The sequence below is a fragment of the Hirundo rustica genome, chromosome 9 (assembly GCF_015227805.2).
Source record: "Hirundo rustica isolate bHirRus1 chromosome 9, bHirRus1.pri.v3, whole genome shotgun sequence".
Taxonomy (NCBI): Eukaryota; Metazoa; Chordata; class Aves; order Passeriformes; family Hirundinidae; genus Hirundo; species Hirundo rustica.
This window is the reverse complement of record NC_053458.1, coordinates 19,246,562-19,269,751: the sequence shown is the minus strand read 5'-3', so window position 1 is coordinate 19,269,751 and position 23,190 is coordinate 19,246,562. Positions and strand designations below refer to the sequence as shown.

The window sequence follows — 23,190 nt, the reverse complement described above, 5'->3', positions numbered from 1 at the left end:
TAAGCATGCCCACACATCTCAATGAAAGAACATTGACCAATTCCACACCAAGTTCATTGGCACCTGCTGCCTTCAAACAGTAATAAGCCTGCAACAATAAATCCTCTCCAGCCAGAGGTACTCCAGAGTGTATGAAAATCAGATGCGGTATAGTGTGTGTTTTGTTTAATTCTTTATGCAGGTTTTCTGCTTCCTAAAAGATTTATTTTAATAAGCCTGACAAATATTCAGATTTTTTAAAATTTGTTCTACCAAGTTTATATTATTTAGGGACATGATGTTATAAATTAGTGCACGCTGACCTGGACTGGGCAGAGCCCCAGAAGCTCTGTCTCTCCTCAGGTAGCTGGGTGGGAAGACACTAGAGGCCAGAGCCTGGCGAGTTGTGCTATGGCAGCCCTGTGGCTGGCAGCTCTGTGTGGGCTCTCAGATGAACCTGTATCAATCTTCATAGACATAACTTAAAAAAAATCTCTCAGAGCTGTGAATATAGACGGAGTTGGTATTTTGCTTGGATCAACTTTTGACCAAAGCAGTCAATCTAAAATTCAATACAATCTTTTTAAAAAAAAACCTATTAAAGACTTTTACAGTCTTGAGTATTATCAGTTTATTTACTCTCCTAGTGTAATTGCTAATAATAATAGATAATTATTTATTTATATTACTTTAAAATAATGTTTCCTGCCCCAGGTAGGTGGAATTTTGCAGAATAAATACTAACCTGGCCTTATATTGAAGAAAGAGATTTACAAATACCTACTATTTACCTACTATACCTATTTACCTACTTATATTGAAGAATGAGATTTACAAATACCTACTAAATTCAAACTATCTGTAAATCCAGAGAAGTGAATAAAGAAATTCTTGGTAACTTCAGCCAGATCAAAGTCTTAGGTCAATACTGACATCTTTTAACCATCTTGCTCAACTCTTGCAGACAGTTTTACAACATCCATTTGCTTTCGACAGAGGACAATGGTTATTGTTTCTGCACCTTCAGATGCTCTTCAGGATGGACACAGCTAGCTACTAAACCCACTGCCAAATTGAATAATTTCAATATTACCTTTTTGAATTGACTGCAGAAGCAAATTATTTGTTTAAAATGTCAATCTTTGAATGTGAAGCATTTAGTTCATAATTTTTCTTTCAGAATAAACATTTCCAAAAAAAGAAAAAAAGAAAAAATAGGTAACAGAATTCCAGAAAACAAACCAATGACTACCTGAACTAATGTCAAGTTCACAGTTGACCAAGAACTCCCTTGTTCATAGAACTTGTAATTTCTTCCCCTAATCAATGAAGATTTTATTAATTTCCTCAAGTAAGGATTTTAACCAAATCCTACATTCAATTCAAATCAAGGCTACCATGTTGCTCACATAACACACAGCAAGTCACAACGATTTGCAGCAAGTGTTGAATCTTCAGTGGAAAATCTAGTGGTTAACCATGCAAACGAATTATTTAACATTTTGCTCAGGAATCATTGCATTTCCAACTCCAGAGTGGTTAACATCTGCATGTCATTTCAGGAACACACAGTTATGGTCAGGACATCCAGAATCCATATTCACTAAAGCAAAAGTAGGGAAGTTAAGGCTCTAAGGCACTTGACTCAACCAGACCATTAAATTTTCCTTCCCCTGTAAGTGATCTGAGGTAATTTCGACAACCAGAGCTGGAAAATTTATCCTCAGCTAAATGAATCATGAGTCTACAGAATGCTTAAATTCAGAAAAAGACTAAGAGCAGCAAATGGAAATTGAAAAAAACATTGATGAAATGCAACCACAGGAAAAATAAATCTAGCATGAGATATCTTTAAAGGGGTATCATGCATAGGGACAAAGATGAAAAGCAATATTCCCCTCTGTTTGTGAGAACAGCAGTAGTATTTCCAGTGATTTATTAAAAGACCACTGAATTGCTCAGTCTTTTCCATTAGGAAGATACAGAGAAAGAAAGATCCCATGAGACAGAAAAGGTCACAAAGACACACACAAAAGCAGAATAAATCCCATAGGATAGGAATAATTATAGAACATGGAAAATACAACCTGTTTGCAGCAAATTAGGATGGCATATCTAGGCACAAATAGCATGCAGTAACTTAAATACTCCTCAGAAAAAAAACCTTCACAGCGGAAATACATTGTGGAATAATCCACCTTTGGATGCAAGTGTTATTCATGCTTTGAAATACTAGGTCAGTGAAGCACTTCTTTGAGAACTGAATTTTGTAATGTCTTACATGGCAAAAAAACCCTTTTGGCAACTTCCCTTATGCTCAATAAAAGATTTATCAAAGATAATTTACTTCTGTGTTTGCAGAGGCACAGCAAAAGTAAACAAAGGATTGACGTGTAAGAGGCTCTGGTAGAGCTGGTAGTGACACAGCCTGTAACTGCCTTTGTACAGCTGCCCTGCCACAATCACTGTTGCAGTAGCTCTGGGTCAGTGGATAGATTACTCTGTGCAAGAAGTCTTCTCCCCACTCGTGGAACTTCTCTGAAGCTGTAAACAGGGTGATCCACATGGCCCAAGAATGGCATGACAGGATCTTCTCTCATATAAATTCTAATAATTCTGCATACTTCAGGAGCAAAATCCTCCTCTTAAATCTACAGTCTGCTCTTCCTACAGCTATGAACATAAACTGAAGTTTGCTGTGCACTGAAAATCAAAGTGAGTTATCCAAACTTGATAGAGTAGCCCTGTTCTTTGAAGATTCTTCCCGAAAGTTAGTACCAAAGAATCTGCAGTTGAGTATTTGTTCCTCATCTAGCCATTTTATTTTGGTAACTTCTAAGACACAAATGCAGTTAAAAAATACCACAACATATGATGAATTGGAAAATGGCATCATACAATTATTAAAAAAAAACCTAAAGGAGACAAAATTTGGCATGATTTGTACTTAAGAGGAAGTTACTACAAAGATGTTCTGTAGTGTTCAGCGGTGTTCTGTGGTGGCATAGAGATTTCAATGGATCAGTAGATTTCCTCAAGAAAGTATGCACACCGTTATTCATCTCATGGAGAAGATCCAACAACATATTGTTTGCAAGCAGGACCAAATTGCTAATGCTGCAATTTCAAAGGGATTTTCGAAACTTAATTCCACTGAAATATTAGCATCCAGTTGAAGTTAAGTTTTTGAACATCTCTCACTATGAGTTTCCCAATCCCAAAGCACACTGTAATTCCTTCTTCTAAGAGAGGCTTTGTTATTTTATCACCTTTCTCATAGAGCTCTTCCATCGCTCTCCAGGTTTCAGCTCGGACTTCTCGATTGCTTTTACCTCGAACTTGTGCATCAGGCCAGTGAATCAAATAAAGATCTAAAAAAGAAACAGAACCAGACTGCTTATTAAAGTGTCCAAAAAATAAATATATCAAACCACATGAGACAGCATCTTCCCTCCACAGTGTCTCCTAACACATTATCATCAGAATAGTTCCAATTACTACCCAGTGATCATTTACTGGATGTATCCAGTTAGTTGTAATAAATGAATTCCTTAACATCACATTAACAGCTAAGGGTAGCAGAACTTGCACATGTTCCACATGTTTAGGTCACTGTAATCAGAATTTCATGGTCACATATGCACTTAATAAACTTTCCACACATAACAAGCCCTATTTAAATCAAAAGGATTTTCGTCACTGGAATTATGAGTGGGCTACTATATATTAAGTGCTGCAACTCTTCTGTTCCATGGAAGATAAATATGTTTGACAGTTCTGCAGATATACAGCCTCAGCAGCGGGTCTGTCTTTTTCCTTCCTAAAGAATACTTCTGCTTAATGAATTTCTGTTGAAAGCTAGAGCACATCCTTTATGCAGATTTTTTTGTCTCAGTTTCATGTCAACATTTGTGATTTTTTTTAAAGACTTTTTTAAAAAATAATATTTTAAGGGAATAATATTATGTTTTATTACGGTTTTTTTTGAATGTTAGCAGGATTTCAAACACAATTAAGATTTACTGCTGATGAAATTATCATAGAATCACTGAACCTTTTCCTAACATCCAACCTGAACCTTCTCTGACACTGCTCCATGCTATCCTTGGGTCACTGGTTACCAGAGATTAGGGACCAGTGCTGCCCCTCCACTGCCCCTCGTGAGGAGGCTCTTGGTGTGCTGTCCTTCTGCAAGAGAAGACTGTCCTGCCATTGAACAAGGAAGCACTTCCAACAAAAACTGAGAAATGTACATGGACTGGACTCCATGTACATGGAGTTCCAAATCAGATTTAAATTTTAAAAAATGAGAGATCTAGAACTCCTTTACAAGTTTGCAGACACTGCTAGACTGTTCTGAAGGAGAAATTCAGAGATACTTGGAAAACAATTATGTTTCTATTCAAATTCTAACTGCAGATTAAACAGGTAACTGCAGGAATCCCAGTCAAACAGGTTTGGGCCTTTGCTGCATATATTAGTATGATGAAAAACAGGAAAAGAAAATAAATAGATGACTGAGATGTGTACTTTTGTGTGTGTGTGTGTGTGTGTGTGTGTTTAATAATATTTCTTTTCTGGCAGTTCAAATAGAGTAAAGAAATAAAGAAACCTAATTTGTTTGCAATGAGAAGAGTGTTTTCTTCTTTGAATACATCACACCATTCATTTACAGCACTTCTTTGTGAAAATACAGAGGATCTGCTTTGGGAATCATAAAAAAATGGCGGGGGGGAGGAAAAAAATTCCTTTTATTTACAATTTAAGGACTACACCAGTGCTTACTGCATCTGTGGGCTGGTATATTAGCTTTCCCCCTCTAAAAATACAAATTAAATCTTGATTTAGGATGAAAATGTAACATGAAATTTATTATAATACACCAGCTCCAATTTTGGTACATCATTTCAACAAGTGTTTTACTTACCTTAAGAATCTAATTAGAACAGGACAGAATTCTGTACAGTAAAATACGTAAGAGATGTAGCATGGAAAACATTATTTTGAACGTGTCACAAAATTCACAAGTTACATTTGCACTACCTGATATCAATGACCCATTTAAATAAAATTTTAAACTCTTAGACTTTTAAATACGATAGCTCAGACAAGCCAATAATCACTCATAATCATCTGCAGCATCTGATTTTGCATCACATATAAGGAGAAAGTTTCTTGCTCTTTCCTCTTTTACCCATATAATCCACTTCCAATTCCACATGAAGCCTTATTGATCACCAATCAATTATTACTTCTTTAGTAATTTCTCTGTGAAATGAAGTTGTTTATTAAAAGTAAATACCAATACATGGTATTGGAATAAAAAACCAAATAAAAAACCATTTAACTGAAAACTAGTATTGGGATATTGATTAAAGCATTTGGTGGAGTTATGTTCAAAACTCAGGACTACTCACATTCTGTTCCCAATAAAATTTCCACTGATTTATAGTAGACATAAACTCAAAGGATTAGCATTAGGAATTTCTAATATCAAGTGTTCATTTTGATCCAAAATTATACATGCTACTGGGGCTACTTACAGCATAGAGACTGGCGTGTTTGTATTTAAACTTTTCTGTTTGTCTAAAGCAAGTGTCATATATAAGTAGGTGTAAGTTACTGGCAAGTTACTACCTCCCAGAAAAATGGAAGAATTATATATTTTTAATTGCTGCATGCTGTGCTCTCTAAACCAGACTAATAAGAACTGCTTAACTATGCAAAAAAATGTCATTTAGCAAAAACAATCAAACTTCAGCAGAATTTTACCACCAGTTACTTCTCCAAAAGCCTGACTATTCAGTTAGACACCACAGTTTGCAAATGGGCCCAGAAATAGTTACAGCATGGATTTCCACAGACACAGATGCATTGTACTCAATTCAGGAAACTGAAACATTCTCCAAAGAAAGTCTTTTAAGAGATTTGATAACTGAAAGATCTCTGGCCTTGCACATTCAAAAAAAATGCAACACGTCCCCTTTTTCTGTATTGATGTCTGAGGCCTCTCATGCAAACAAGATCAGCTGTTGGTCCTTTATTGTAGAAAGGTTTTGTTACCAGGTACACCATGCCCATATCATCCCATTATGTTTATTTCAATTTAGGCTTTTTCCTTGAAATAAAAATTACTTCACAATTCAAAATATTTGCCTTTAGGGCTAGAAAGCATCTACTGAATCACCAAGTACAATCTTCCTGACTGCAAGAAGTGTTCATGAAAGATGTGGGGCAAAGGTGCTTTATCTCACATACAAAGAGTAGAGCAGTCCTTCTGCCAGTCCTGAGTAAAGCATCCCGGCACAGCCAGGACCCCACTCCTACAACAGCTGTTAGAAAACTTTCCATCATACCTGCAGGCCAATAAAAACAACAAGCACCTCACAAACAAAGGTCTGTGATTTCATCTTTATTTGTACACACATTCACACCCTGCACCCACACACACATTTTCTTTTGCTTAAAATATTTTCCCTCCTGGGGTACTATGAGAAGACAAACTTGAATTCCTTTTAGAGGCTAGAAATTAGCTTTAAATCACTGACTGAAATAGCTTAAAGTTCTAGTAATGAAGAAATATGTAACTTTATCACTGGAGGTTTTTAAGAATAGACTATATTTTTGTTGAGAACGAGGTTGTGCCTTATAGCATGGGAAAGATTAATCGATATCCTGAGATGCCTTCCAACAATGTATTTTTTTAAACTAATCTTAAATAAAAAAATCCACCTTGATTCACAGTATCAAGATGCACTCGAGAAAGAAGGAAAAATCCTCCAAACATTCACAATCCGCTTTTGTATTTAACAGCTTTTTAAAACAACCTTTGCAGACAGTTGGGCTGTTATGGTGCAGCAGTGAGCGGAGGCCTGAAGGTCATTAAATGTCAATGTACAGCGGTGCAGGAAAACTAAAACTAACACTTGAATTGCTTTCACACAGACATTTAAAATAGAATGGCCTATTGCTTCTTAGTGGTTGCAGCACCTACAATCAACACTTCCTCTTAACTGGAAAGTACAGGGCCATTTTACACATTTAAAAGCCAACGTGATGTTGCTGTGGAAATAAAAATTTGCAAATCTATGCAAACCTCTAATAAAGTATTTTTTAAAAAGCCAAATTTAATTGAAACAAACCTATGAAAAACAAGCCCTGCCTTCTATTAAGCCTAAAAGCAAAAGTATATTCTGCAATGTTTCCCAGCTGTCTTAATGCTGGGAATCATATTTCCTTGCTTTTCTCAACAGTCACTGTACTTAATATTGATATGATGTATTTTTCTTTCTCACTCCATCCTTTTTGTTTTGTTTTGTGTTTCCTCCTATTGAACAAGGATCAATGTGAAACAATCTACAAAGTGTTTTGAAGCAATACAGAATCTGAATTATGATAATACACTCATTTCATGTGGTTGATCTATTACAGTGAAGATGCTGATAGTGCATTTGTCCAGCTCCAGTTGGGGATTTGTCATAGGACAGATTTGCCTGAATGGGACAAACTCAAAACAGCCAAAAGGAAAATAAAATTGTTTATGAATTCGGTAACCCACAAATCAGCATTCAAGAAGTTACTTTAGAGGTTGGATCTAAATCCCAAGGAATGTATTTTGCTACTGCCAAACCTGTAAAATCTGCTGCCATTCCATATTGGTTTAGTGGAACTGCTAGTTGAGGATCACATTTAGAAAATGCAAGGAGCAGAGTATCTGTTACAACCACTGCCCACAAATAATACAAATTTCCATCATGTCATGGATATATAATCTACCAGCTCAAATACAAATCCTGCAACACTGCTCTCCTAGTACCATTGGTCTGAAAAGTATTCACTGAAAAAGCTTCATAACAAGTATTTCACATGGAACACTTCTCTTAAAAAGCTGTGACTGCTTTCAATGGCTTGTGTCCCATATACTGATAATGCACAGATTTATTAATTCCTGTTAGATTATTTCTCAGGTTTCTTATTCAGTCTTTATGGATGGACTGGGTAACTCATAAGGACCCTCAAGAAAATTAACATGAACAAAGACCTTAGCTGCAGATTTAGCTGCCAGGGCTCCTGGTAGCTTTTTCTTTTTGCACTCTTCTGAATTACTAACTTTCCCTCCAACATAAAGATCTAACATCACAAATACATCATTTAGGTTTCAGTTTTCTTTACAAACATACAAAGATACAGTTTTCTGTATCTTTACAGAAGATGTGAACCCCCACATACTTGGTTAATGCCATAGAATGAAATCAGGGAATTCTGATTTATTCTGACCACCACCCATTTAGGTCACTGGCAGACTAAGTGGCTCAGTAATAGCTTTATAAATTTCTGAGACATCTCCACATCAGTGGAGGAAAGGTGAAGAAGGGAAGATAGCTGAGGGTATTAAAGTATCAAAACAAAAATATAAAAAATGAGGGAAAATCTAGTACGGAGACTAACTGTGCAGGCATCTGTAACACTCCCAAATTGGTCCTAGTAATATATGCACAAGAAGTCTCAGCTCTGAACACATCTGACAAACAAGTCCTGTTTATGCCACTCCAAGGATTCACTCAAATGGTGACAGCATTCGCACATTTCTTGCCCTCAGATACTCTTTTTCTTCTTTCAGGCATTTCTGCTTAGCAGAAACTCAGTACTTGTGTGAGCATCTACTCCAATCTACTACCTGAGGTAATAACAACTTACAGTACTAGAAGGAATCACTGCAAATGACTTCTTGGATGTGAGTCAAGTTTTCCTCTCATCAACATTCAGCACCAGTGCCAGAGCAAGCAGAAGAAAAAAAAGCAAACACAAAATATAAGAAGCAGAAAACAGAGAGGAGGAATAATGTTATTTCTCAGTTTAAAGAAGAAAGTCAGGGCTTGAAACTTTGCAGTGACCTGCATTTGCACAGGACAAACAAAAAGGAATTTTCATTCATTTTGCATTATTCTGTACCTATGGAGGAAGTTAAGGGATACATTTCCAGAAAGAAAGCAACCAAAGATGTGCATACAAATATCTCTGTCTTTAACAGATACAAGTTTTTCCCTGTTCACCTTGTAAAGTACTCAAGCAAAAAAAACCAGCAGTGAATATGGCAGCACACAGCTGCCATTAATATTATACATTATTAATTCAGCAAAATTCACTCTCTCATTGAGGTTAGTTTATTGCTAAAATAAGCAAATATCATGTTTATTTTCAGGTACATCCTCTTCTATGACCTGTTGCAAAGAATTCATTTGCATCATTACTGCAACGCTGCCTGTCTAATAAGGGAGTAATAATATCACACCTTCAACAACAAGGAATTTTTGATCAGGGTAAATTCACAAATGCAGTGTTAGCTAAGCTTTAGTTTTCTAAATTCTTGTAGATACTTCTAACATTTTCTCCAAAGACTATTCCATCAAACAGACCACGTCAAAGGCAGTATTCAGAATTTTAAAAAGTTAAGTGACCCACAAAGTAAGTTTTAGGTAGGACCCCAATTCCTTGAGAAAAAGAAAACAGATCACAGAAGAAACCAGACATCTTTGTCAACCTGTTGCCAATATATTAATGTAAAGTTTATGAATCCTGGTTTCATAGGTTTTGGGTGTTTTCAGCACAATATAGAAAACTGATGTAGTTGTTCTTCAAATAATTTAAAAAAAAACCAAACAAAAAAACCCCAACATTTTACAAAACATTTGCAACAAGAAAAAAACCTCTGTGCTCTCAACTGTATGCATGTGAACTTCCTAGAGAACAGTGAAAAACGTGCAAAAATGTAAATAAAGGCAGAATTTGGTTTCTGTGACCCATCTGTACATTTCTTTTTGCAGAAATCTTTTTGCAGAATTCCTTCTGAAAAGCACAGTAAATGAGCTATATGTAAAGATTCATACCAAGATATTCAATACCAAGCCTTTCACATGACTCCAAGCAGGCCTTTTTTGCGTTTTCATAGCCATAATCACTGAGCCACAGTTTGGTAGTTATCCAGAGGTCCTCTCGCTTCACACCACTCTCTCTGATGGCCCTTTGGAGGAGGGGCTCACAGCCGTATCTTTTGGCTGTGTCAATATGACGAATGCCACATTTCTGCAGGGCATGGACCACTGCGCCATGGGAATAGCCACCCCGGTGGGAAGTACCTAAACACACGAAAGCAGAAGTGAATTGTCAGCAGTGAATTATGAGGGGAATATTTTATCATTGTTTTCAAATTTTCCCTTTTTGTTTTTGATATATTGTCACAAAACCTTCTTATTTAATTTTCATTTCCTAATAGTAAAGAAGTGGAAACTGACTGATCTTTAGGTTTGGAAAATACATGAAGTGGGAGAAGCTGATCAGAAGCAACTCCATCAAAATTAGATATCAACAGCATTTAACTATAAAGAAGTGATTCAAGGAGCTAGGCTGAAAATCATCAAAGAGAAAACACATACTTTATGGAAAATTAGTATGTGTCTCTTAATTTTCATACAGAAGCATAACATTTACAGATGAAAATATTTTTAAAAACCCAAAAAACCTGAACAACTTTTAAAATTATTTACTTTGCAAAAAGCCTATCCTGAAACCTTTACTCCCGTTCAACTGTTGAACTCCTGGTAGCTTAAAAACATCATTGCATTGTACAATCCCAGGCTGGGCCACACTGCAGGTGCCATTCACATAATGTCAAATTCAGCAGTAACCAAAACAACGGAATCCTACAAAAGAGTTACAGAACGGGCATGCAGGGAGTTTCAGTAACAAAATCCTGTTACTGTCACTGTGTGGGGATTCACTGGACCGTATTTTGCATGTCAAGGGGACGGAAGGAGGAGGAGACTCAGCAGGAAGAGCAACCAGCAGGAGGACTTCAGATAAAGAACTGGTTGAGAGCAAGGAGGATGATGTTTCTACTTAACCTTTCCTGTTAGTTGTTTTTCCTGCCATGAGCCCCTCACCCATTCACCCTCACTCCACACACTTCCCACAAACAGTATTTTCTACAGTTTGGTGGAGGAAATGCTCAGTCAGTTCCAGTCAGCTCCCAAAGTCACCTCCTTCCAAGCTGATGATTAGCACTTAAAGGCCCTCACGCCATAAAAACAGGCAGCACGAAACAGCTGTCACCAGCTCGGGACACGGCCCTGCACAGTGCTGAGCCGGCCACAGCAACGGGGCTTCAGCCACTGCTAAATCTAAATAAATGAATAAAGGACTCCAGGTGAAAGAATTATTTAAAGTGAAATTTGTACGTGCTCTTGCCCTTCTCTTTCCCTCCAAACACGGTACTCCTTTCTACCCCAAGCACTACCTGCACATTACGGCAGGAAAAGGCCACGGCAGAAAGCAGCACAGGTGCTCTTCCTCAGAGGCCCTGGCCACAGCCGCGTGACAGCGCCCAGAGGAGGCCGCAGGACTTTCTCACGTGTTTTCAACAACGTGCAGCAGTGAGGAGAACTGAGAAAAGTCCGACTTGCACGGAAGGCAAACCAGGTTTTCCTAAATGCTTATTTTTGCTCATTCCTGATCTTAGAAGGAAGGCCAGTGAGCCTTGCTCAATGCTCAGAGTCATTTAAACTAAGATACAATATGGTCTGATCTCCCACCCATATACATCAGGATCACAACATCCTGCTGATCACAAAAGGACAATTTCCACTTTACATTTGAGGCCAACAAAATGTGGAGCAGTGAATTCTTGACTTATCTTCATGGATTTAAAGTGATGAAACTATAATACTACATTCCTACAGTTTTGACGTGTATATCATAAGTAGTTTACTTCCCAAACATAAAAAAAGTTTTAATGTTCTAAAAGACAAAACTTTAGTATTTTCTTCATAGCCACTAATTATGATTAATAATTGGTTAAATTTCTGAGCCAACTAGAAATAAATGTTTCTACAGCTTGTTTTGTATCAAAATAACTTCAGCTAAGTCAACCTGGTTTTCAAAATAGGTATTTCAAAATTGTCATGAATGTTTAAAAATTTTAGATGACTGTAATGCTACTACACTACAATTATGAGCAAAGAATATATATGCAATTTTACATTACTCAAATCCTAAAGGAATTTTATTACAGAATTATATAACTAGAAAAATTACTCTTCTTCTTCACAACAAACCCTTCAGTTTTAATATGCTGGTACTGGTGCAAAATAAATGAGGTTGTAACTATTGTGTCTGTTTCTGGCTGAATGGACATTTCTAAGCACAGAATGAATGGAGTTCATTTAGAGGTCTTGCAAATGGACTCGGACTCTTTTCATGCATAATGGATTTCAGTAAGAACATTTAGGACAAACAACTTTTTTTTTTTTTTTTTTTTTTAAATTTAACCCTTTAAGTTAAAGGGAGAGAGTGTTTAAGAAGGAAAAAAATCAGAATAATTTTGTTATTGTTCCCCGTTCACTGATGGCATGCACACTTGTTAGACAAGAAATAAAGACAGCAAGATCAATCTAGAGGAAATTATCTCAATTTCTATGACTAAAACTGAACTACAACAGTCCTTCTGCACAACACAGTAATTAAAAAGAAATCAACAATTATTTCATATTACCACTTTGCAAGCCAACTTAATCATGAACAATAGGTTAAGTTAATTATGCTAGTAATATAACAGTTCTACACTTTAGAAACCATAGAAACTTTGTGTTTACACGTGATTAAAGCAGTTACAAGTCATACATGCAGAAAGAAGACAGAAGTGAAGTGACTGAACTTGCTAATTCTTTTTCTATTAGAAATTCAAACAATGCTGTTTGAACACAAAACATTCTTACAGGTTTGGGATTCCCCTTTGCTCATAGAGATGTAATTCCCACTGTACATATATATTTAAAGACAGAATCTAATCATGCATTTAAAACTAATATGAACCTGCACCCTTTCCATCCCCTTCCTGTTTCTAAAAATATTTAATACATTTTCCCCTAGAATTTGCTGATAAGAAATAGGAATTCTTTTCAATAAACTATGTCAAATATAAGTAAGTTTGGAAAAGCTTCCTAATTTTTAGCTAATATTATTTCCTGCAAAAATAGCACTGTTACCTCACTGACTGACCTAAGCCAAATTTGACAGATTGCAAGACATGCAAGACAATTACATTCCTATGGATTTTGTGAAAAACTGGTGGTTGTAAGGGACAAGGATACTGCAGTGAAAATATGGATAGGTCAGAGGACACAAATCCATGGAAAGCAGGCTTAATTGGTTACACTGTTATTTTGTCACAGTTACTCATCACTTTCTCAGTACCCTGAAGAACACTGCCATCAAAACTGGAGTGAGGAAATGCTCTGACAACCCATAAAATGATACAAAGATTATTAGAAAGGCAGACTCCTGTTCACAGTGCAGTTGCTACAGGGGAAAAAACCCCGACATGCCAATCAGCAACACCACCCCCAACCCTTCAAAAACAGAAAATCAGCAACATTTCCACCCCTGACCCCACCAAGTATGTAAAACAAGCAACAAACCACCCACTATCCCCCCTCCCAAATTTATGCACAATCTCAGCTCTCAGCCTCATTAAACTTTCTGTTCTCCCTCACAAAGCTGTAGAACTACAGAGAGAGATCCAAAGCAGAGTTTTTCAAAACAGAACCAGATCTGCTTTCTCTCCCTGCATTCTCCCTTTGCGGCAAAGTGTCATGTTCTTTGTGAAATGATTATTAATTTGAATATATAAAAATGTCCAGTGACATAAGTAACTTTGGCTACTTGAATTCAGGGGAATGACATTAGCAAAGTTTCTACTAGTGAAACCCCAGCCAGAATATTTAGAAGTCAGAGATTCATGATCTTCTGACATCAGTATTAAAGAGTTGACAAAGAAAACACCTGTAAAAATACCATTCCTTGCTGATTTTTTTATCTCCAAGTAATCACTCAAAAACAAAAACTTGAACATTCTTTTCTCAACTTTTACATGCTCATTGTGTATATATGGTATTGTATATCATAGCAGGTTTGAAATACCTGATTCTATTCATTTTATTTCTACTATTTCAACATTACATCAATAAAACATATCTAATGAATATATTGAAATCGTTGATGTTCATATAGTTTGATTTCCTAATTACTTGATGAGCAAATGTGATGGTAAAATGGCTACACATAACGCAAAAGAACATAGAACACATTATTTCAAGGTTAATTGTTAATGCATTCACAAAACCTCACGCCTCTTCCATGGAAAGGCTCAAGGACAGACAATCCTTACTTGCTGTCCTTGCTGTCTGTCTTATATCCTCCTTCTGATTTTGTATTCATATGATTCTCTGACAAGCTGACTCAGATTGTTAAATGGCCAAAAAAAGAGAGTACAGTTTCAGAAGTATTTGTGAACCTGAGTAATTCCTCAGAGAGGAAAACCCACTAAAGTTCGGGCAAGGGATGGAGAAAAACAAGTTCCCCATTTGCAGCAGTTAAATAATTTGATTTAATAAATGCTTTTATTTAAATTAAAAATCACAGTTGTCTTCTAGTAAATCAACAAAGGATCAGAAAGACCTTCTCCATGAACTTTTCTCCTGGAGCCCTTCTTTCTGTTATATTCCCCAAAACCATCCCTACAGCTGCTCTCAGACAAGCTGAAAATGTCACACTAACTTTCTATTACCACAGCACTAGAACCCGAGTGTTGTTACTGCCATAGTAAACTATTTGGCATAGTTTTATCCTAACAGTGTCAGTTACTCTGAAAATCCTATGCAGCATCTGGTGACAAAGTATTCACCAGATCCTCTGTCTAGAGTGTAGGGCTTCCCAGTGCAGCAGGTGAAACCAAAGTCAACCTCGCTATGAAATTATTCCACTCTACAATTTTCATGAGGCAACTAGAGACTATTTCAAGGTAAGAGATCCAGATTTAATAACTATTACTTTTACAAAATAACTTGGAAATTTTATTTAGAGCACAATACTGGCATCCAATGTGAATATAAAATAGGGCAGCTACTCCTGAGGGAATGGAGCTTATGGAGACAATGGGCTTCTGGAAAAACTGGTAGAACATCATCAACAATAATTGAAAGACACTGAGCAGACACCCAGTATATAATCAATGGTTTATAATTGGTCAGAACGAAAGCAGCACACAGGTTTATATAAAACCCAGTCATTTAAGGCAAGGTTCTCTTGCCTCTGTAAAAGTTACTTGAATAATGAAGGGTTTTCTCGTATGTAAGTTTTAATTTGGTAATGCTTCTCTTTCTTATTCTTTTGTTTACTTGTTTGTCCGCTAAATATGATCCATTGCTTAGTGCAAAGGTGTCATTCTGGGACTGTTTCTCCCTTGTGCGACTCAGAACACACTAATAAATTCAGTAACACGAGTGAAAAAAGTAAGCAAGCATGATTTTAAACTCTGCAATTCTACTCAGGCAAGTCTCCACAGGCACCGAGACACAAAATGCAGGAATACAGCCTTGCCTCAAGGCAAGAGGGTAGGAGAGAGCCATTACGTGTTTATTATGTATCCAGGGAAAGGGAAGCCAGAATTGCTGGTTTTCTCTCTTCCTGGGAGGAAGGAAGAAATGGCAACGAGCCATTGTTGACAGAAGCACTCTATTCCCTCCATCCCAAAGAGGCTCTGACTGCAAAGGATATTCAGATCATCTACTGTAAAATGACCACACATTTCTGTTCACTGACCCACCGTTTATGTCCTCAAAACCTCAGACAGAGAGTAGGTGCAAAAGTAACTTCTCAGAATGTGTCTCATGGCAATCCCAGAAAGTCTGCAAGTGGCATCTAATATCAGTGGGATGCTACTGCTCTGATATGGCACCAATTCACTAATGGATTTCTGCAGCAGAAATAACTCTCACCCCAAAAGTGCAATTTTTTAATTTTTTTTTCAGAGATAGTAAAGAGATTTCCACTGAAAAAGTGCCAGCTATTTAAATTATTAATCTGTAGTAGTCAAATTTTTTAATCATGCAGACTCCATCAATAAAATCTGGAAAGAGACCTGTACATTCGGAAGGCAATCATGAATGCGTAATTCATGTAGAAATTTCATAAGCAGAGCAGTGGCACACATTTATTTAAATGCCTTTACAGACAGACTGCCAGATCTTGAAGCCTTTCTTTCACTCCACACTTTCCCACCACCGTGAGAACTATTTCTCATTAACAACCAAATTGGTTTCAGATGCTCTGCTATAAGATGTTACCTTAGAAACCATTGGGTAAAAGACTGTGGCTTCCCTCCATTGAAATCTCAAGCAGTGAAAAGGCAGATTTTCTGGCATAAATCAAATCCAATTTCTAGGGTTCACTAAACCTTTTCTCCTCAGAATAATGTTTTGTGACTAGATCTTAGTAGTTAATAGTGCGCGAAGAATTGCCGGTGTGAACCAGTTTTAAATTATTTTCGTTCTATTCCCTTCTTAACTCAATTGAAATTACTTCCAATACTTACCATACCTTGATAGAGCCTTAAACTTCATAACTACTAAGGATAATTACTACGTGCAGCAAATAAACAGACTGAATGAAAATATTTTCCTTCCTTTTTCCTTCATGTCCTTAGACTACTCTGTCTGATAAGGATGACATTAATTAATTAACATTAGACATTTGGAGATATTTTACAAATGACACAATTGCTACAAATGAGACAAACCCGTGACAAACTTTTTCTCCTCTATAAAACTTCCACAAAAAAGAATCATCAAAAGAAAATAAAATACTAAGCCCATATTCTGTACTTAATTAGAACATTATCAAAATCATTCCTGCTGTGAAAGTTTGACTTAAAAATAAATTATATAAATAATTTAGGATTACACATAGCCAACACCCAATTATGTAGAGGGACGGTGAATTTTAGATGTGCAGTTGAACATGAGACCAGTAATTCAAAGCCACTTAAAATACTGTAAAGACAACACTATAGGAAAAATTATAAAGAGAACTGTGATTTGTAGTGACTCATAGCTTTACACAATTAAAACGTCGGTACAATAATTACCGTTATGACATCCTAATTCAAGCTGATGGGTAATTTCTGACATCATACCCGTGCCCTTTACTTGCAAAGTGCACTTGTGGATGATGGCAGATCCTCCTTCCGCACTACCACGTGGCACTGTGGGGGCTCAGACGCGTGTGTCCCACTGCCAACTGCGTCCATGAGCTCCAAGGACAGCAACAACCCAGCTCCCCTGAGTGCAAACTAAACGGAACCATTAAGAACACTTCTGATTAAATGCTTATTTTTCCCCACATCATCTTAAGAATTTAAAATGCATTTTCTAAAAGCTTCTGAGGCAAAAACATCTCCTCTAGCCCCTCCTCTCACTCTGCACATTCAGCCGTAGAACTTTACACATTAGAATGCAAAGCACCTCCATCCAGGCACTAAGAATGACAAACAGACCTTCAAGTTATGAAACCGCTGCAAAGCCACAAAGAGGGCTTTCCCCCTTCTCTCCCTCCTTCCCCTTTAACAGGATTTTGTATCACTCTCTGTGCTGTACTTTGCATAAACATTAGAACTGAAGAGAGTTCAGGAATTAGTACCTCTCTTCTCCCCATTTGGTGGCACGAGGAACTACTGCAATTCAGGTTACAGCAGCATGTGACATCACCATTCAATGCTGCCAAAACTATGCCAGCAAGCTCTGGCAAAGAAAAAAGGTATGATGACTAAAATCTGCTGCAAGAAGGTTGAAAGATAAAAGCTTAGCTTTCTATTCGCCCCGCCTAAAGTTTGGTATAATATTTTACACTAAAGAAACGTGCTGAAATACAAAAATTATATATACTGGAACTTGCTCCTATGTTAATTTCAAACTGCTTAAAAATCATTTGTTCTTCTCTTGAGCAATTAGGCTTGTACTATTTAAAAGTCTTAATGGCAAAGGAAAGGCACATGAAGTGCCTCTGCTTATACTGGTAGAAGTTTTAATTATTAAACCGTGGTAGAAACCTAAACTGATTTATTACTTACTAAGACTTAGTGAAGGACACCTAAAATGCATCTGCATCACATCAGCAATACAGCAATTACCAAAAAGAATCCAGCATGAGAAAGAAAGCATTTTTTCTGCTATTAAATCACAGTTCATATGCCATAATATAAGGTAAAATCCCCAGCAAACATAGAAAAAGCTGACCTCACAGATTTGTAGGTGTACAAGAGAGCAGAGACAAAGCAGCATCTTCCCTGAGAAAAAAAAAAAGAATATTTCTATACTGTGTAAATGATGATGCAAGCAAAAGTTGGCCCAGCATTTTGTCCCAGGTGCATTTATTAGTACCCCTTAAAACAACACTTGTCCAGCATTCGGTCTCTTTTAAGGAGTAAAGCAGCAGCAGGCTGGAAGGAGGTGAAGCTGCAAGAAAGCATGGAAGGTAGGAGCTCACCAGGTTTAGTCAGGCTGGGAGAGGACACTGCTTTGTTCCACTGTCTACAAACACCCAGCTGCCTGGGATATGGCCACATTCCCTACAGGAGAGAAGTTAAATATCTGGAGGCCATCAAAGATCAAGTACAACTTCTCAAGGTCACATCTACTGAAAAACTAGATGAATTGAGACAGAAAGATTTATAAAGGTGGCATTTTGTTCATCACAAGAGGCTATTAAGGCAACTTGGTAACCATGGGTGAGAAGCCAAGCCTCAAGAGAATAAAAAAAATGGCTGAGACATAAAACAAAGGGAAGAAAAAACCAGCCAATTCTTACTACAGGATAAGATTAATAGCAGGGAGTGCCACAGGTCTTGGTACGAAGACCACTATTCCATAAATTTCCTTAAGAACCAAAGCCATGAAGAAACAGGACTAATGAATTTAGAAAAAAAAGAGGCAGTAACAGTAGAAAATGAAAAAATGTGAAGACTTGACTCTACTGCCATTGAATTGAAAAGAAAAGTCTCATTTTATTCCAGTCCAGCAGGACTGGGTCTTTTTTTGACAACAGCTAAGTTTAAGAATGAGAATAAGCAACTCTAGGATTAATAATTAAGAAGTAGGTAACTGGATAAGTAATACTTAACAGAATTTTAAAATACTTCCATTTAGCATTAAGATTTAAATTTATGTAGCATTTTGATGAAAAAAAACCCCAACATAACCTAATGCAATGAAAGCAGAGCAATCTGATTCTGTGTGTTTTGCCAGGAGGTCTATTTGTTGTGAAAAAAACTGGGAACAATACAAGAAGTCCTGAGTGGTTGCAATGCAAATGATGCAATGTCTTCATGCAATCAGCAAAACAAAGATCAGTCAAAACTTACTTTTACGATTTATTTACTTAGACTACAGCAGAGTATCAGGAACCATTATCTATGAAACACCCTGAAATGAGGACTGAGATCTTTTAATGGCTTCCCTTGAGTTTGGAGGAATTGTTTGTGTGTGTCTGTATTACCTTCCTCCAGGCTTTGGCTGTTTGACCAGAAGCTGCTTAGAGCAGTACCTGAGTGCTTTCCCAGCTACAATAATGATACTGGGCATTCCTGAATGACCTTCTGTAAAGAACATTATTACTATTGATTAAATACTCATTGTGTTTGACCTGAGTAAGGCAAAGTGAGTATAAAGACCTGATTATTTTGTTTAGTAATTGCATGTCCTGATGCCCCTTCCCAAACAAGCATGCAATTAATTTTATTCTTTAATAGGAGGGTATCATTAGAGACTTTTTTATCTCATTAAGTTGTTATTAATTGTAGCTGCCCCAAAGACTACAGCAACATTACATAAAAAGATTCTATACATTTTTGGTATCACCAGCACATCTTTTTAAGAAATCACTGGCTACTTGACCAAGCCACCTGAATTTATTTATTACTGTCCCTAAAAAAAACCCCAACAAAACAACAAATATTAATTAACAAAGAAACACACACACACAATCCCCTGTCCTAATGGGAATGTAACTACCATATAAAGGGAATGAAGAGAGTTTCAGTAGTAAGTACCAAAACAATCCTGAAGAGACATCAACCATTCAGCACATGACCTTGACAAAGGTCCTAATATTTCAGTTACAGGATGCTACTTGTGCTACTATAATCAAATGCAATAGAGAGCGGCATTTTCCCTCAGACTTAAAAAAAAAAAGGAAGTTACAACTGTCTATGTGAGAGCTTCCTACTTAACAGAACATCCTACTTAGCATGAACTGTTCAAATTATGCATTTTTCTTCCAAAACCTGACAAGGATGATACTGCGTATGCCATTTTGAGAAGTGATAAATTTTTGAGGATGCTGCTTTAAGTAAGCACCAAGTATTCTGCAGTTAAGAAACTGTAAGAATATAATTTTCTATTACAGTACAAAGTCTCACGGACAGATTCTCAGACACATGTAGCTCCTACGGCAAAGTGTAACTACATCTGTAACTTCTAAACAGTGTCTCGTTTTATTTCAGTTATTTGCCATGCACTTCTAAAACACTAATCTTATTAGCAAGATAGTGAATGTACCCTTTTTCTAATGCAATCTACAGCCACTGTGAGGTAATGTACTCTTTGGGGCATAGATTTACACTTGAGACAAGTATTAGAGCCAAAATGCCAATTCATTTTAGACTTAAGCCTACTACAGTAGAAAGCAGCCTTTGTAATGAAAATTGACCGTAAACACTCCTGACCCTCTGCACATGAATAACATTGGCTAACACAACAGTTAGCATCAAACCATAGGAAACAAAGTTACCAGCAGTTTTCATAATTGTACAATAAACAAGGTGCAGATTGTTTTATCTGTTAAAACTTTAGACATACAACGTATTTCTAATATAAAAGTGAGCTGCCTTATAATAATTGCTTAGTGTCTCAGGAAAGTCAGCTTGTTTTACCATTGCTAAGTAGACTGGTCTTTTTGCCAGACACAAGACTCTAAGAATATGCATCTAAGTAGATATGAAATTTTGGGTGTACACAATTTGGTATGTTATTCCAAGTAACCCTTCAGACTGAACACAAATTTTGCATACTCCATGGCCTTCTCTGGTGTAAAAATTTGTCTTTATCACTGGAGATTTTAATGGAAACGTATCCTTCTCACTAAGAACAGTTTCTGCAAGAGCACAGAGCCCCAGAAAGAGAATGGTAATCTAAGGAAAGACTAAACCTCCTTCTCCCCATCTTCCCTTTCCCAACAAACCTTAATCAACTTACTGAACTTCTATACAAATGACAACCTGTGGCATGGAAACCCATTAAAAAAACAAACAAACAAACAAACAAAAAAAAAAACCCCACCATCACAAATACCTTTTGATAACTGAAGCTTGAAAAGGAAGAAGAGAGATTTTTGCCAGAATGCTATTCCAGGGTGTTGTTGCACTCTCTTGAGTAACACGTTCTGGCCAAGAAATACATTACCTGTCTTCTAATTCAGCTCTCAGATGCTACAAAAGGGGTTTCATCACTTTGAAATAACTTGCACAACTATCTGAGCTGCCTTGCAGGTGACAGAACTGGATAGTTGAAACCATCTTTATGCATATTTAGCGTATTTATCTCTCTGAAGCTTTTAGAAAGATTATCCAGCAACAGAGGCAATATCCGTATCTATTAAAGTTGTCTTTGAGGGATCAGATAACATTTATGTCTGCATGTTTAGGGGGATAAGAAATTACAAACAAATCTTAAATCCTGCAGAAAATGCATTCTCATTTAAGAAAGTTTGCCTCTACATCATATCCAAGTAAATTTTCTGCACTGCAAATATTAGTTAATGTGGTAAGACTGCAAGAAAAAAAGCCATTAATGTGAAAAAGAGAAGTGAGAACAGCTACCATAAAGATCTCATTGTGTTGGGCTGCATATTGTGGTATTTATAGCTTGAACACAAATGCAACTGGGGCAAGACTTCACATTCTTTTTTCTCCCTTAAGTTCTCAGCATTCTGCAGCTTATTTCAAGGGTCTCTTAAAATGGCCTGACTGGTTCCTATCTATTACACAATCCTCAAAAATCTGCAGACTGTATAAAGACATATTAAAGTGTTACTCTAGCAAGACAAGTAAGTGAAATCAAAGAACCAAATCCTGCTCATGACAATACCACCACTATAAATCAACAGAAGTTCTTTGAAAGCTAAGAGAAGCTCCTGGAAAGCCATACCTGGCAGAAGTTACTGGGCCAGAAAAATTCAAACTTGATTTTCTTGTATGCCTCTATCCATTTACTGTGGTATGAGTTCAGGTGTAACAACAAACTACTCAGAACTTTCCAATACAGCAAAAGGACAGAGAGCAGCTATTGGGTGGAGAATACAAAGGAGTCTTTCTGCATGTCTACTTTCTAGTCAGTTTATTCTTCCCATAACGCAAGAAATGTATTACACCCTCCAATAAAAAAGGTGGTTCTGTAGACAGTCTGAAGCATAGTTCAGCATATACTGAAACAATGGACATAAGACAACCAAGTCCATTCTCTAAAAAATACTAGTACATTATGTTGTCTTTAATTTGATTTAAAAAAATTTCCAAGGAAAGTAAATTGGCAGTAAGTGTTAGAGGTTAAAATAATTAACAAACAAACAAACAAACAAAAAGGTTATTTTTGATCAAATAAGCCATTTTGCTCACTACATAGAGACTGTGTAAGAGACAGCTACATCAAATATTAATCATCATCAACTACCATAACCTTGTGCCTCACAGATGCTGAGATTCCTACACAGGATCTCAGTTCAACAGGTGCAGCAAGGTTAATTCTATGAGAGTCTGCTCTAAAGAAAAGTCTGCTCCCAAGCTTCGCAAGAAAACACACTCAAAACCACCAAAGCACGGCACACGGCGGGGTCAGGTGGGAGGGCAGCGGTGTTGCTGTACCGCGAGCACAGCGCTCCCCGGCAGGCTTAGCTGGTCACGTTTGGCAGGAGCACGAAGCTTCACCCGGCAACACGGGGGCTGTCGGAGGAGCACCGGGCCTGCCCGGCTCAGCGCGGGCAGCTCGGCAGGAGGCTCCGCTCCGGGCTGTCCTGAGGCGACTCCGGCTGCGGGCCAAGGGCAGCACCGAACCTGCCGAGCCGGCCAGGCCGGGCCCCGGGGTGACCCCCGCCCTCTCACAACGCCTCTGGCAGGGAGGCGAGCTCTGGGCGGGCCCGGCGCCACTTACCGAGCCCCAGCACCGGGATGCTGTGGCCGCTGGCGACCGGCACCGCGGGGACACCGCCCGGGCCTGGCCGGCCCGCCGCTGCCATAACCCGGCTGCGGCCAGGGACTACAACTCCCGGCGG

At 37.5% G+C, this 23,190-nt stretch overlaps 1 protein-coding gene across 1 annotated transcript in view; it reads right to left on the bottom strand.

The window, feature by feature from the left end:
- LOC120756495 (uncharacterized oxidoreductase ZK1290.5) overlaps positions 1-23,162 on the bottom strand; it is a 46,283-nt gene extending 23,121 nt beyond the window's left edge. Inside the window, exons 1-3 of the mRNA XM_040072956.2 lie at positions 23,070-23,162; positions 9,867-10,115; positions 3,249-3,350 (exon numbers count right to left, since the gene is read on the bottom strand). Coding sequence (XP_039928890.1) covers positions 3,249-3,350; positions 9,867-10,115; positions 23,070-23,154 — 436 coding nt within the window. The 5' untranslated portion in view covers positions 23,155-23,162. The remainder of the gene's footprint in view (positions 1-3,248; positions 3,351-9,866; positions 10,116-23,069) is intronic.
- Between the last annotated feature and the right edge of the window lie 28 nt (positions 23,163-23,190).